Genomic DNA, 15000 nt, shown 5'->3' with positions numbered 1-15000 from the left:
GACGTTAGCTTGTTTGTCTGTAAGGGAGGGGCAGATGGTGCAGACTTTCGGTGCCCCAGTGATGACCTGAGTTTTTTTTTTTTTCTTCTTCTTTATATTCATTGTTTCTGAAGAAACTTGGGGAACGTTTAGACGGATTAGTGGAGTCCAAAACATATATTTATTGAGACTTAGTGTTTGTATCCAAACTTACTTTTCGTCTTTTCTGCTGTTTTGGCTATTAATGCTCTTGTGTCATCGTAATATCATTATCAATATTAATTATAATTATTATTGTTTAATGTGCACAAAACAGTTTTACGATGGTGATGTATTCGAGTTTCCTGATTTTCATTTATGTAAACCATAAAACTAGTTGGAGTTATATTCTGTAATGTCTGAATTACAATACCTGCTTACTGTCATTAATTACACTTTCTCTCATTTGTCACTATTAATGCATGTTTAAGCGAGGCTCCGTACACGGCAGTGGGTACCCCGTTCAGACATTGTTCGAAAACTATAATCTCATTTCGTCTTCTTTACCTACAACACCTCTTCTTGCACAGCGAGGCCCGCGCCACCAACAAATGGACCGTTTGGTTGGCTGCGTGATTCATTCATTCCCGCTAGAAGAACACATGTTTCTTGTTATGCACCTCTTTCCGACAACTGGCGTCTTCCTCTCACTTTCCTTGGGACTCTTAAGGTCCTCTGCAAGGCGCCTGAGTGAAAGAAAATGGGACGGGGGGGCTCGTAATATGAGCCCATGCGTCGGGCTGTCACTACCGACTTTTCCCCATTTTTCACCCCACTTTTCCATTTATTCATTCTAAGCTGAAAGGTGATGTCCTAATATGCCTGTGGCGGAGGAAGACCAGTAGGAAAATATCTCACTCGGATACTAAATACACACCGTATCGTCTTCCGACCCCAACAGGATACACCTACTCTTCCATGTAATAATCACGAAGAACCTACGTGTCCCGTACTAGTATTATACCATTTGTGGTTAACCAACATTTCCCATCACTTGTGATCCCGTCCTCGTGATGAGTAAGTGGAGGGGGACTCTGTCATGGTTGGTCGAGACAGAGGGAAACATTATCCCCGTCGTTCAGTATCCGGCTCGAGTCCTGATTCTCTGAGCGGACACTGTTGTTTATGTTCTTAAATACACATCGTGTTTCTGGATATGGATGAATGTATGGTATATATATATATATATATATATATATATATATATATATATATATATATATATATATATATATAATATAAAACACTTATCAAAGCCACCGTTACTGTCGCCTTTTCCAGATGAAATATTGAGCATGCCCTAGTTCCAACACACATACACATACATACACATATATATATTATGTGTGTGTGAATAAATATATGTATACATATATATATATATATATATATATATATATATATATATATATAATATGTATACACACATACATACGGAGCTTTGTAGAGCAAAATCAGTTTTCCGAAGCAATTACCTTGTGCACAGGGAGCAAACCAGAATCTTGTCTTTTTTTCCACATTACTTCGCTATGCCGAATGTTTAGAATTGAGAATCTCCCCGTCTGGCGGACATCGCAAATAAAAACGAAAGTGCCTCCCAAGCTCACGGGTTAAACCCAATGTCCACGGCTGAATGCAAAATTACGTATTGGAGCGTTCAGCGAACCAGATCCCAAGACCGCGAATTCGGAATAAGTAAACAATAAATATAAACGAACAAAAAAAGAAAAAAAATACGTGAAACCGTGGGGAAGGAAGCTCACAGAATGGTCGCGGAAGAAATGTGGAAATGTACGAGTGTGTATGAGCGCGTTGCTGAGAGATTTGGGGGAATGACGTCGTGAGGCAGGGCCAGGAAACCTATCCAGGCTAGCCTACATACGAGGAGAAAAGAAAGAGGGTTAGAGAGGAGGGGAGGGGATAGAGGATGCTGAGAGATGTGGGTTTCGGGAGGGTGGAGGAGGAGGAGGAGGCAGGTAGGTTCGGGGTTGGGTCTAATTTCTTTTGACAATAGACTTGAAGGTACCGCTCCTTCTTAGAGTAGGGAGGGCAGAGTCCGTTAGAAAAGATGGTGGAAGCGGATCGCCATGCCGTGGTGCTTTTAGCTGAGCAAAAACCTCCTCCTCCTCCTCCTCCTTCTCCTCCTCCACCACCACCTCCTCCTCATCTTCCTTCAACTCTCATTCTCATGATTCACCTCATACTGCAGTCCGGCCTATCCTCAGCATCTTGTGAGATTCACCCTCTTCCTCTCTCTCTCTCTCTCTCTCTCTCTCTCTCTCTCTCTCTATATATATATATATATATATATATATATATATATATATATATATATATGTATATATATATATATAGATGTATGTATAATAGTAAGATTTCTTCCCAAAAGAACATTTTACTCCATAATATATATTTTTTCTAAGTAATTATATCTTATTATTTATATTTCATAAGAAGAGAAGCCCTGGTGGAATACAATTTCATTGTTTCTGTGTCTATAACCACTTTTTGTTCCTCCCCCCTCCTCCTCCTCTTCCTCTTCCTCCTGCCCTTCCCTCTCCTCTTCCCCTAGTATCTGCTTTCTCCAGCCCCTCTCCCCGACTCTCCACTCCCCTCCGTCCATTTACTCTTTGCTTTTCCAGACTCCACCAGAAGGCACAAAACTTCCAACCTCCTTCTCTTGAAAGACCCAGCAGAAGGCGCTGCACCCTCGTCAGCACTTAATCCCTCCTTCACCTCCTCTTCCTCCTCCTCTTCCTCCTCCTCCGCATCCACATCCTACTCCTCCTCCTCCTCCTCCTCCTCCTCCTCCTATTCTCCCTCTATCCCACACACATACACCACCATGAGGACGTAACATCCTCCTCCTCCTCCGTTTTCCCCCTATCCCTCCTCCTCTTCCTCCTCCCCTTCCCTCCCTTTCTCCCTCTCCCTCCCTGCTCATCCTGTCTGCTTGTCTGCCCTAAGACGAACCAATACGTAAGGACATTTTTTCCCTTATTAGTAATTCGATACACGTCGCATCCTTAAAAGATTCTGGATAAAAGTTTTTAGAGTAATTTTATTAGAGTGAGGTGTGGAGCAAGAAACGCTTTGTGGTTGGGACAGGAGGTAGACAAGGTGTCGAAGAACAGAGGGGGGGGGAATATAAGAAATTGGGGGCCGAAGGACTGCGTGGCGTCTTTGTATCCCCACGGGGGAGGGGCTTGGGGGGATTGGGAGGAAGTAGGGGAAGTGGTGAAGAAGACGGACGTTGGTTCAGACCGCAACAATTGATGAACCCAAACGAACGATGGACAAAAGAAGAAAAAATATATATATCGTTGATGGAAGAAAAAAAAAATTGTGGTTTCCGGCACGTTGAGCTGTTTCCAGGGGTAACTGGTGTGTGTGTGTGTGTGCGTGTATATGCGTGTATACCTATTAGGCGAAGTGATGTTACCATCCTTAAAATCTCTCTCTCTCTCTCTCTCTCTCTCTCTCTCTCTCTCTCTCTCTCTCTCTCTCTCTCTCTCTCTCTCTCTCTCGTCCGAACATCCAAACTTCATTTACTGACCACGTTATTTTCTCAACTTCGTCGCCGTCCTCAGCGTGGGCGCAAAGCTGCTGTTTATCGAAAAAATAATAAAACGTCCATTTGGTCCATCAGACTTCGCCTTCCTATGCTCGTGGTGTCCCCCATCAGGTCTTCCTTCGACGCCTCGGACGCGTCTCGAGTTCTTTCTGGTAATAGACATTGGCGACGATGTCATTACGGGAGTTGGGTGAGTGTGTTACTTGTTTTATGGAAGTTAGCCTCTATTTTTGTCTTCTATGAAGAAATTATAGGTAACCTAATTCCTGTTCCCTTTACCCTCCCCTCTCCTGTCTCCCCCTACCCCTTCTGAAACCTTCCCTTCCCTCTTCATCTCACTCCTTCCCTCTTACCTCACATCACTCCTTGTCCTTCCTCTTCCTTTCTATTCCATCCTATCACATCCGCTCCACTTTCATGACAATACCTTCCCTTCCCATCATACCTCTCTTCCTCTTTCTCCCCTCCACCCACATCCTTTCCCATCTCCTGAACATCTCTTGGTCTTTCAGCAACACGTTGTAGTTCCCCCGTTCATGAAAGACCCCAAAGACGGAAATCTCCTTCACCTCAGCCTACGTTATGTTATTGTGTTGCGTTCGACATTGCTCCCGTAGCGTAAGTCCAAAGCCTGGACCCCCCCATATCATGAGAACAAAGTCTTCAGGTGACTGCCACTTCCACGAGCTGCTCTAAAGTACTGAATCACGACGCTATCGAGGTCACTAGGGTGAGAACGGCTACTAAGCAAGGGGGGGGGGATGGTATTCCCAGCTGGAGAGGAGGCAAACAAGGCTCTTGAGGATGTGGAAGGGGAAGCAGAGGTACGGGTCCTGTAACAGGAGGAGAATAGCATTAGGGATTTGGTCGGGAAAGGCGAGGAGGGACGGGGAGGAGGAGGAAGGGCCCAGCCCCCTGGAGAAAAAAAAATGAGTGGAAAAACGTTGAAGGCGATGGAGGGGTGGGGAGGAGGGTTGCCCTTTGAGGCCCACGGTGGCGTATTAACCTTTTTTTTAGGCGTGACCATGGGAAACAGAGAGAGAGAGACCGAGACCGAGACCGAGACCTACCTCTTGTGTGGCCAGCAAGTGAACTTTCTTCTTCGAGCTTTCTGATCACCCACTTCCCCCCTCACCTCCCTCCGTTCTTCCTCTCTTTCTCTTCCCCTCTTTCAGACGGTTACAGATGCCCCGGGGAACCGCTGAGGGATGTGCTCCTCAAGGAGGTCTGAGGAGAGTCCATGGGCTGGTCTGCGATAAAGAGTGACTTAGCCAAGCGGGGGACGGGAAGCGCGCTTTGATTAACACTGTTAGCTTTGCTGGTTGGATATCATGGCCCGGAAGCACCCGAGTGGGAGGAGGATGGGTGGAGAACCACGGAGAGAAAGAAATGTTTTCTTTAAGAGATATACGAATGGGTAGGCCAAGCGGGCTGTATAGAGTATATATCTAGAAAGATAGTAAAAATTCAAAGTGATTAGCATAACAGCTGAGTAACTCTGATCCGTTGGGACGTTACTACAGTCCCTAAAGTAATGTCTGCACTCAATGGGAAAGAAAGAAAAAAAAAAAAACGGAAATACCACACTGAGCTGGAACAACCGATGCATTGCACGGTCATTTGCAACCTTGAGATCCACCCATCTTGTACATATGTATGTACGCACACGCGCATGCACGTTCGCGCGCGCATGCATACATACGTTTATATGTGCATCAGCATACAAAATATGGTCGCTCCCACGCGGTAATATACGTACACACGCACACACATACACATACACGCACACACATACACATACACGCACACACATACATTCAAGCCCCCACTCATGTATGCGCACAAGAATGCACTGAGATGTACTTATCGCCCATCTCAAGCCAATGCCAGAGGTTCTCGACCTGTTCATTCGCATATCCAATACTTATGTAGCGCTATTTTCTAGTCTTCTGTAGGCCACTTCAACATTGACTAAAATCCCTAAGCATCCACTTACTACAAGACTTCTGTCTCTGGGTGGGTCCACCTCGGGGGACTCTGTGGTTTCCCAGGAGTCTTTGGGTTGGACGAAGGAAGTCCAAAACCGTCGTGAAAGAAGCTAAGATGCCGATGCTTTCGGAAGACTGGCTTCTGCCGAGAAACGAGAGAAGGGAGGTTCTTTATGGGGGAGGAAGGTGTGGACGATAATTGCGAACTGGACCACAATAGACGGAGCATTGCGGAAGTTCCCAGGTTTCTTTGTTGTTGTTCCAGGTTAAAGTAGCAATGTTTACAGATCTGCTCATGCTCGAAGGAGAACAGACAAGAGCTCGGGTGAGTCTATATGCAAAAATATATATATAATTACCAGTTTATCAGTACGTAACATATTTCTATAAACAGGAAGATGTGTGCGTGTATTTTTAATACATACAAACACGCACACTTATAACACACCAACAGAAGACTCACAGACGAAGGTCCTTTGCTTGCGTGTTTGCGCAATGATAACGAACACGAGTATCCTCTGCTTCTCCTTTGTGGACACATCTTCGAGTTGTCCACTCACCAAGAGCGAGAACCCATTCCACCCTCCCTCCCTCTCTCCCTCCCTCCCATCCTCCAACTTGGGCACGAGCAACCCCCGTAGGTGAAATGCACACTGGCAGTACTGTAACTGTAGTCGTTAATGGCGATGATGATGATAATAGTAAATTATGACGTTTCCTACGGAGACGGGCGGGGGTGGAGGGCGTTGAGTGAGGGGGGTGCTCGAGTTTTTCCTCATACATAAGACGTGATGGCATAAACCCATGGAAGCATTTGTGAAGAGCAACCATACAGACGTAATAAGAAAGGAAAAATCATGTTCGAGTGTGTGGTTGTGTTTATGCGTGGTTTTTTTTTATCATTATCTATTCTCACCTAATCCCTATTTCTCTCTTTCTATTTCCCTTTCTTCGTCTATATATTTATCTATCTATCTATATCTACCAATCTATCTCTCCCTGTCACTTGCGCGCGCATATTTGAAATCACGCCACGCAGCGTCACGGCTCATAGTCGTTCATTTATATAAAATATGGTCTCATTCGTGTGCCAACCACGACGGGATCCTGGTCCCGCGACCACCAGCACGGCAACAACAGCAGTCCTACCACCAGCAAAGCCTCCCGAGTCTTTGTTCTTAGGGTAAGATTATCATCGACAAAAACTTCGGCGCGCTTGCCTCCCGCCATCTGCTACGTCATGCAGCGGAGGCATCATCACATGTCGGATCCTGCAGTGGTGGAGTTCGTGTGAGAGAGAGAGAGAGGGGGGGGGGAGCAAGCGTTTATAATGACTCCATAACCATTGGTTTCCGAAACAATCAAACCCGTAAGCCAACGTTTCACCTCTTTCTTGCCTCGACTATTTGTCTACTCCATCACACCGTACACTCAAACCCTGAACTTGAACACAGGGTAAGTCAAAACAAACTTAATCGATGGTTATGCGACTGTAAACAAGTAAAAAGTACCAATGCCAAACCTCGGCTTCCCTCGGTTACTTCCTTGGAGTAGTCTGTCTATGTTAATGGACAAAACACTTTCCGTTTCGGCCAAGAGCGAGGCCGAGGGGCGAGGCCCTCCCGGATTGTGGCGTAACGACCTCTCGCTGAGAGCCCGACAATGAGACTCCACGTTCCTCCGGGTCTCTCGCAGTCAACATGCCCCGAAGGCTTCTTCCGTTTTCTTTCTCTCCGCGGGACTAATTTGGTCAACACCACCTAAGGCAAATGCTGATTCTTCCTCCCTCCCCCTCAAGTACGGTACAAACCGTCGCCTGCTGAAGTCTTCCCACTATTTTCAAAAATGATTGGTCAGGGGTGGCTATTATTAGAAGACGTGAACGGAATGTCCTGTAGACTGGTGCAACACTTAATGACGAGAATATAACGACTCGTTCTTTGTGTTCTGGCTGTTCATGATCGTCCCCTTCCCCCTTTTCCCAATGTGCTTGTGTTCCTTATATTCATCCCTCACGTTCTTTGTGTTCTGCAGAACGACCTCAGACATGCTCCTTTTCTTGATACACCTAGACACACCTCTCCTTAGGTACATCTCAACCTACATACACCTTTCTCTCAATACATCTTCAAAGCATCTTACCTTTGATATATGATAGCCTTGGCCCTTCCCTTGTATTGCTCCAGCCATTCTAACTAGTAACAGTACCCAACGCAAGATATCTGGTTCCAGGTCATTAGACAAAGTTAAGCAATGGATTGAAAGGGCTAATGTAGATTCTAACCCTCTAGTTACTCTAGGTTCCCTCTAAGCTCAAGACGATAGTCTGTTGGCAGAGGGAATAAAGTGTATAAAGTACTGAAAGGCTTAAGAGCCAACTTTGCTCCCTCTAATACGTATTTAAACTTTCTTTTCATTATTTCTTTGCTCCTTTATCCCTCCACTCATCTCTTCCATGAAAGTGAAAATCCGCTCTCATTTCACTTCCCCCCTTCGCCCTAAGTGCCACCCCTTCAATAATGACGTCAGCCCGACGTCACCCCTTCAATCATGACGCTTGTTTTGACTTGGGCTAATTGTTGGCAGTTCGCGCAAGTCTGGTTGGGAGACCCGAGAAGTGGGGAAAGAGGGCCCGGACCAGTAGGTGGAGGCGGGAGCGCGCGGGGTGGTGGTAGTGGAGGCGGCACTGGTTGGCGAGGATGCGTGGGCACGCCGAGGGCGAGGTGGTGAACGAAGCGGAGGGCGCAGATGGTGCCTCCTGGCACTCAGAAGGAGAGGAACAGGTGATAAAGATGTGAAGCAAAATAGAGCAGGTCAAAAGTTTTCCTATTTTTTTTTTCTTTTTTTTTATGTCTTGAGAGATTTCAGTCGAAATGCGTTCGTTTGCGCGCACGCATGCACACACACGCGCGCACACACACGCACATATAATATGCATGCATGCATAAATACACATGCATACACAGACACACACATACACATGTACACACACACACACACACACACACACACACACATACACACACACACACACACACACAAACGACACGACAGTGTACAGAAACAATTTCAACGACGATTTAGAAGACTTGTTTATGCGGGAGGCAGTTTACATCTTCACGAAGGATGGAGAGAAGCACGGAGTTGTTGAATACCAACACAGCGTAAATACCTAGAAGGGACGGGGGTTGGGGGTGTCTACACGTCTGAACGTATTTCCCATTCTTTACCATGACCTTCTACCCGAATCCCATTTTCTATGGTGGGGGGAGGTTTTTATACAAGGCCGGAAGAAAATGAGTCATGGATCTCAAGTTACCAGGAAGCTAAGCCTCCAAGCATGTGGGGATAATGTTACGCGACCGCCTCATTCGCTTACTTCGTGCTTATAATGTCGTCCATTAGGAAAAAACAAAATCACAATCGTGTTACTGGTCTACAGGGAGAGATTACGTTAACAATAGGATGCGATCACGTATTACCTACATACACACGGTACTTAATCTAACCCGTGAACATTGTTTTCCTTCTTTCCTCTCCTTACCTTTGTTATCATTTCACAATACGCAATGGCAAATCATCTGTCTGTCTTCTCCACTATTTCGAATCCCAGCTCAAGTTTTCTGTTTCTTCTGTCAGACAGAAAAGAAAAAAAAAAGTTTGACAGACAATCCCGCTTATGACATACCTTCCTTCCACTTAACTCCCGAGCTTGATCCCCACGATCAAAGCACCCCGCCATATTCCCGGTGGTGGTGGTGGGGAGGGGGGGGGGCTCGTACCCACGTTCCTCCCACAGTGCCTCGCCTTCTTCCTTTCACGTGAACGCCCCCAGCTCCCAATGTTTTCCCCTTACATTCCTCACTAATAATAATATAATAATAATAATAATAATGATAGCAATGATAATGATAGTAATAATAATAATAATAATAATAAATTTATTTGGCAATGAATCAAATACATGAAATGCAGATAATGAAAAGAAATAACAATTGCAATTGCCGAGGATAACACAAAAAAAGCACGTAAGCTTATTTCCATTGTGGTCCTCACCCCACCCCCCTCCCACACCCACACACACACTTTCATAACTTGACGAAGATTCCCAACTCCCTTTGGCTGTGCTGGGTCTTCTTCCTCCTGATGGTGGCGTTGACCCCGCATTGTTTATTTCGGGGCCTCGGGAGAACCTGATGCAGGGCCAGGGGTGGCACCGACGGCAAAAGTTCCCGAAGAAGGCGACGACGAAGTAGTTAGTGACTTCGCGAGGAAGCTTGGTCACACTTGGGTGAGAACGTGTCTAGACGAGGCGAGTGTAGAATGTGTGTGTGTGTGTGTGTGTGTGTGTGTGTGTGTGTGTGTGTGTGTGTGTGTGTGTGTGTGTGTGTGTAAAAGGAAGTCATATCTGCATGTAAGTAATCGTAAGTTCAGAGCAAAAGAATGAGAGAATGCAAGCACACACACACACACACACACACACACACACACACACCTTTGACATTGGTTTATATATAGATGAGTCGAATAAGCAGACAAGGGGTCTGCATTGACGTGGAGGGAGGGAGAAGAGGAGAGGAGTACAAAAGGAAATATAATAGGCACTTTTAAGTTCAACCATCACCCAACCCCAACTAACACCAATGGACGGACGCGTACCGCAAAATTGTCTGTTTGTACCTCCCTCTCCTACCCACCCTTCCCCTACCCTCCCCTCCCCTCCTTTTTCCTTCCCCCTTCCCTCCCCTCGTACGAGCTGTTTGTGTCAAGTTAATTTTCGTATGCAAGAAGGAATTGAGTCTCGAGGGATCTTTCATGGTGAGAGGGATTACAGTTAGATATGGGAGTGTCTCAACTAAAGATTTCGTTTTCAAACGTTTTGCGTAAGGGAACGCAAGTGAGCGATAATATTCCGTATCATATCGTGTAAATGGAGGAGACGTGGGGACGGGTGGTGGGACGGATTTTGTCGCATTCTTCGAGATGGTGCCCAATGGCACTCCTGGAGGACCAGTGCCGTCAGCAAATGGGGAGGTGCCACTATCGGAATGCCCTTAGCTGAGGCATGAGTAAAGAGAATGTGCGGAATGCTAAGACCCGTGGGGGAAGAACGTGGGGGAGGGGGGAACGAGTCTCCTGGGTAGAGGGAAGAAAATTAAGAGGAACGTATACCTGTTGGTAATATTATCCAATGAAATGAAATGAATGCTTTGTGTGTGTGTTTGTGTACATGTTTCTGTATATGAAGGTGAATGAGTGAAAGTATCCCCGTGTGTGTGTGTGTGTGTGTGCGTGTGCGTGCGTGTAAATTCCTCCACATGAAAGTGTGCGCCCTAACTTGAAGGTCAAATAGTAACACAAGCTCGCATCCATCATGCGTCCCTCGCTTAAACGACGACACTGCTCTCCACCACCAGCCCCTGCTATGTAGTAACCAAACACCTGGTTTACTTCCATCTGCTCACGAGTCTGCTCCTGTTCCTTCTCCTGCGTCTACTGCCGTAGGGCTAGGAGCAGTTGCTTCCTCCCCCCCCCCACCCCACCCCCGGGAAAGTGCTTCCGCATAGGTCAACGAGTACATGGTATTTGTGCTTTGTCAGCAATAAACAGCGTTTCTATGCTTGAGGTCATTACCGCACCAATTAACTGGGTCATGAAGATGGCAACGGAAAGATTTAAGAAAGGTAGCAGGACGGAGGGACAGCAGATGTTAAAAGTTATCTACATTTTTTTTTATCATAAACTGAGTGATTGGTTCATGGGGAATCACTAAAAGTTCCCAAAACTTCGAATTCATAAAATGTGCAACCGATAAGGGGTCGTATTAAAGGAACTAAAGCTTACGGCGAAGCAAGATAACACTACATATGTGATTAAAGAGGCTTCTCGAACGTGTAGTCGTGGTAGTAGGGAATCTCCCCACCCCATCTTTCTCATGAATCTGCTGACAGAGCAGAAGATCACGCACTGTGGATTTCTCTTTGCATTTTGTTCGTTTCTCCTTGTGGAAGAGACGCGGTTGTGTTTATGTGTACGCCAACGTCTGAAGAAAATGGGAGTTGATTTTTTTTTTTTTTTTTTTGATAAAAAGTTGTCGTGTCCCTCAAAACGGGTTTTTAACTTATCTCCCTTTCTCTTTCTGTCTCTCCTACAGAAGACGAGGTTGATGTGGTCTCCTTCAACGACAGCGCCGACATCCCGAACTCGACAACCACCACCGACACTACCCCGACCACCGAAACTTCGACCAAGAGATCGGCCGACGTCAAGCGGCAGCTTCAGTTGGCCATCCAGGAGTCCATGAGAAATCGACAGAATCGGACGAGTGGCGCGGCTCCCCCGAATGCGGACGAGAACGGTGTGGCCCCCGTCAGTAGCAGCACGAACGCCAGCAAGCTCGTCTCCGTCAAAATCCGCACCCAGGGGAAACCAGCCGCATATACCAAACGCATGAGAGATTGTCACCTTGAGGTACGTTTATGTTCACCCACTGCATCCGGCTCAGTCTTCAGATATATCAATGAATGCATCAGGAAGCCTTTAGGGAAAGGAGTTATTCATAAGTACGTTTCTCTCCCTCTTTCAGAACATGAAGTCGACCAAACATCGCCGACGAAACCGGGCCGAGAGTGACGACTGCCGACGCAACACTCACAATTCCCTGGAGAGACAGCGCCGAGTCGAACTCCGCAACGCTTTCGAACACCTGCGTCAGCTCGTACCAGAGACCAAGGTGCTCGGCAAGGCGCCCAAGGTCCAGATTCTCAAAAAGGCTGCCCTCTGCTGTATGCAGATGCAGCAGGCGGAGGAACGGCTACTGAAGGAGACCGACAAGTTGAAAAAATACCAGGAACTTCTGAAGCAGAAAATCAGAATGCTCACTTCGTGAGCTTAGGTTAAGGCCTCTGAGCACTGTACAGTTAGTTATAGAGTCATTGAATAGTGTGAACCAAGGGACGAGGGGATATTGCTTGTACAAAACATGGCATCAGTTGGCATTCTGCAAAGTCATCCTTTCTACCTATTATGATACTATGATATTACGCTTTGTTTTGGCATTAACAATATATGGAGAAGTAATACGCAAAGGCCATTATGATTATTATTATTATTAAAGCTGTTAACGGAGAGAGAAAGAGAGAGAGAAAGGCAGAGAGAAAGCGAGAGAGACAGAGAGATAGAGAAAGAGAGGGATAGAGAGGGTGGAAAGAGAGAGAGCCGTATGTGATACCCATTCACTCGGCCAGATGGTGCTAAATGTACAACATGAACCTTGATTCCCAGGCGCACACCAGCATACCAATGTCATTTGTTCATATCCTGGGAGGATTCCCGATTATCGAAAGTGATGGGGAATACTTCCTTACATAGTATGTGTGTGATATTTTGAGTGCCTAATGCTTTCTTGCATTTGATTTGTACCTATTTTTCATATTTTGGTTAGTTCCTCCTAGGCTTAAAAAAGAAAAAAAAGGAAAAACGACAACAATAAATTGTATTTCTTGTGTATCGTAGAAGAACATCTTTCGGAGGCTTTACCATCGTTGTAAAGTCCCCCCCAGATGTTTTGTTTCGGTCGAACGTCTCGACCCAGAGACGTCGTCTATGACAGGAGCCGGATGACAGCTCGCATGCTTGTACCGAGTAAGGCTTCATTGTTTTTTTAATTAATGGTATGTTGTTTAACGTATCCATTATCATATAGTAGAACCTCAAGGGTGCGTAGCACACCTGGTGAGGTAGGATACCAAAGCTTTTGTAAGATTCTCGGCTGAAGGGAAAGGGTGGGGAGGGAGGGGACAATTGACCCCCTGCCCGATCCCCCAAAGTTACATGCTTCTCCCTCCCTGCCTATTGCTGTGTTCCCCTCAGCTCAGGAAGTTCGGTGTGGATCAGGATTTTGCCCCTTTTGTTATTGTGTTGATAGCGTTACTGGTGTACTTACAAATGATTCTCATGCATCTAGTGGCAGACGAAAAAAGACGTATGTTTATATACACATATATACGTACGTGCGGTATGTATATAATGTATGTATGTATATATGTATGCATGTTTGCGTGTATGCCTGCGCGGAAGCCCTACGCCCGGGACTGGGTTGGTAGAATGTAGTTTTTAGTACCCTGTGCTCAACTGGTCTACCAACCCAGCATTGGGTGTAACCTGCTGAATACCTTAGAACTTAGGGTTTAGGTAGATCGTAGCTCTCACATCACATTTAGTCTCAGCCTAGACCGCCGCCTTTCATCACAAACCGCTAATGATGTTTAGGGTGGTGTTAAATACGCCAACCCCCCCTTCCCCCCTCCCCCACCTTGGTGTGCCCGCTGTCTCGCCTCCCTCCCTCCCCCCACCATCCCATACAGCAGCCCCCCCCCCAATTTTCTGTCTCTCAGTCACCATTCTTCAGCCCCCCATTGCTCAGCCATTTGTGTAAGCCCAGGGTGTTGAATTCTCCACTCGATAGAGACCAACTATTTTAAGGGGATTCTGAAGCTCCTCCATCCTCCCCACCCCTCCCCCCAACCTCCTTCTTCTTCTCTTTCTATGGTATTACAATTATTATTATTACCATTACTATCATTAATCATCATCATTATTGTATTATCATTATTATTATTATTATTATAATTATTATTATTATCATTATTATTAATATTACTATTGATTGTGAAATGCGTCTTTTAACTAAGTTTTAAGTTTCTTTTCACATTTGGTAGCTGCAGTAGGCGTCTTGTATACCTCATATTGTAAATGTTAGACAAATTGTAACCTCCGGGTCGGCTTGCACGGGGTGTTGCGTGTAGACATTTTTTTACCGTTTTATTTATAATGTGTTTTTGATAACAAATGACAAAAAAAATCAAGGAAGCATGCGCTCCTTCAGCTGAAAGCTATGTACGCCCCTAAGCGCACAGAAAGTACTGTACATAGGGAAAAATAATAATAATAATGTTGGCAGGATCGTTGCCTGGTATATTCTATGAAAGCTTATATCGTCAACATGCTTCTATTAGGCAACATGAAATTGCATGCCCTCTAAAATTTCAGTGTGGCATATTCGTACTTATGATAGCAAAGTAAGTGAAACAAATCTATTTTTTCACTATTTTTATGATGTAGTTATTCAGCTTCTTACTAGATTTAAGCAAAAGAAAAGAGAAAAAAAAATTTGATCAAACCATTATGGAAATGAAAATAATACAAAAAAATAATAATGTGGCATCTCTTTCATGTTGCTGAGTGAGTGTCGTGTCGGTCCCCTTAACCCTTCCTTGTACATAAGCTTATCGTCACGTTCGCCTCATCCATGTGTTCAAGGTCTGACTGCCCCCGTCACGTGGCTATGCCCATGCGCATTATATGCATGCACCATGTACACATATATACACACAAAGTATATATTTGTATATACAGGTA

General features: G+C 45.5%; 1 protein-coding gene across 3 annotated transcripts in view; it reads left to right on the top strand.

Moving 5' to 3' along the window:
* LOC143032336 (uncharacterized) overlaps positions 1-15000 on the top strand; it is a 21768-nt gene that overhangs the window by 5353 nt on the left and 1415 nt on the right. For all 3 annotated transcript variants that reach the window (XM_076196923.1, XM_076196913.1, XM_076196902.1), the window contains exons 3-4: positions 11735-12051; positions 12167-15000. The exon at positions 12167-15000 is cut by the window's right edge and continues 1415 nt beyond it. In XM_076196923.1, coding sequence (XP_076053038.1) covers positions 11735-12051; positions 12167-12469 — 620 coding nt within the window. In that variant the 3' untranslated portion in view covers positions 12470-15000. The remainder of the gene's footprint in view (positions 1-11734; positions 12052-12166) is intronic.

This window comes from Oratosquilla oratoria, chromosome 1 (assembly GCF_046742065.1).
Source record: "Oratosquilla oratoria isolate Oo_2021 chromosome 1, ASM4674206v1, whole genome shotgun sequence".
NCBI lineage: Eukaryota > Metazoa > Arthropoda > Malacostraca > Stomatopoda > Squillidae > Oratosquilla > Oratosquilla oratoria.
The sequence above is the reverse complement of the archived record's forward strand: the minus strand, read 5'-3'. Positions and strand labels throughout refer to the sequence as shown.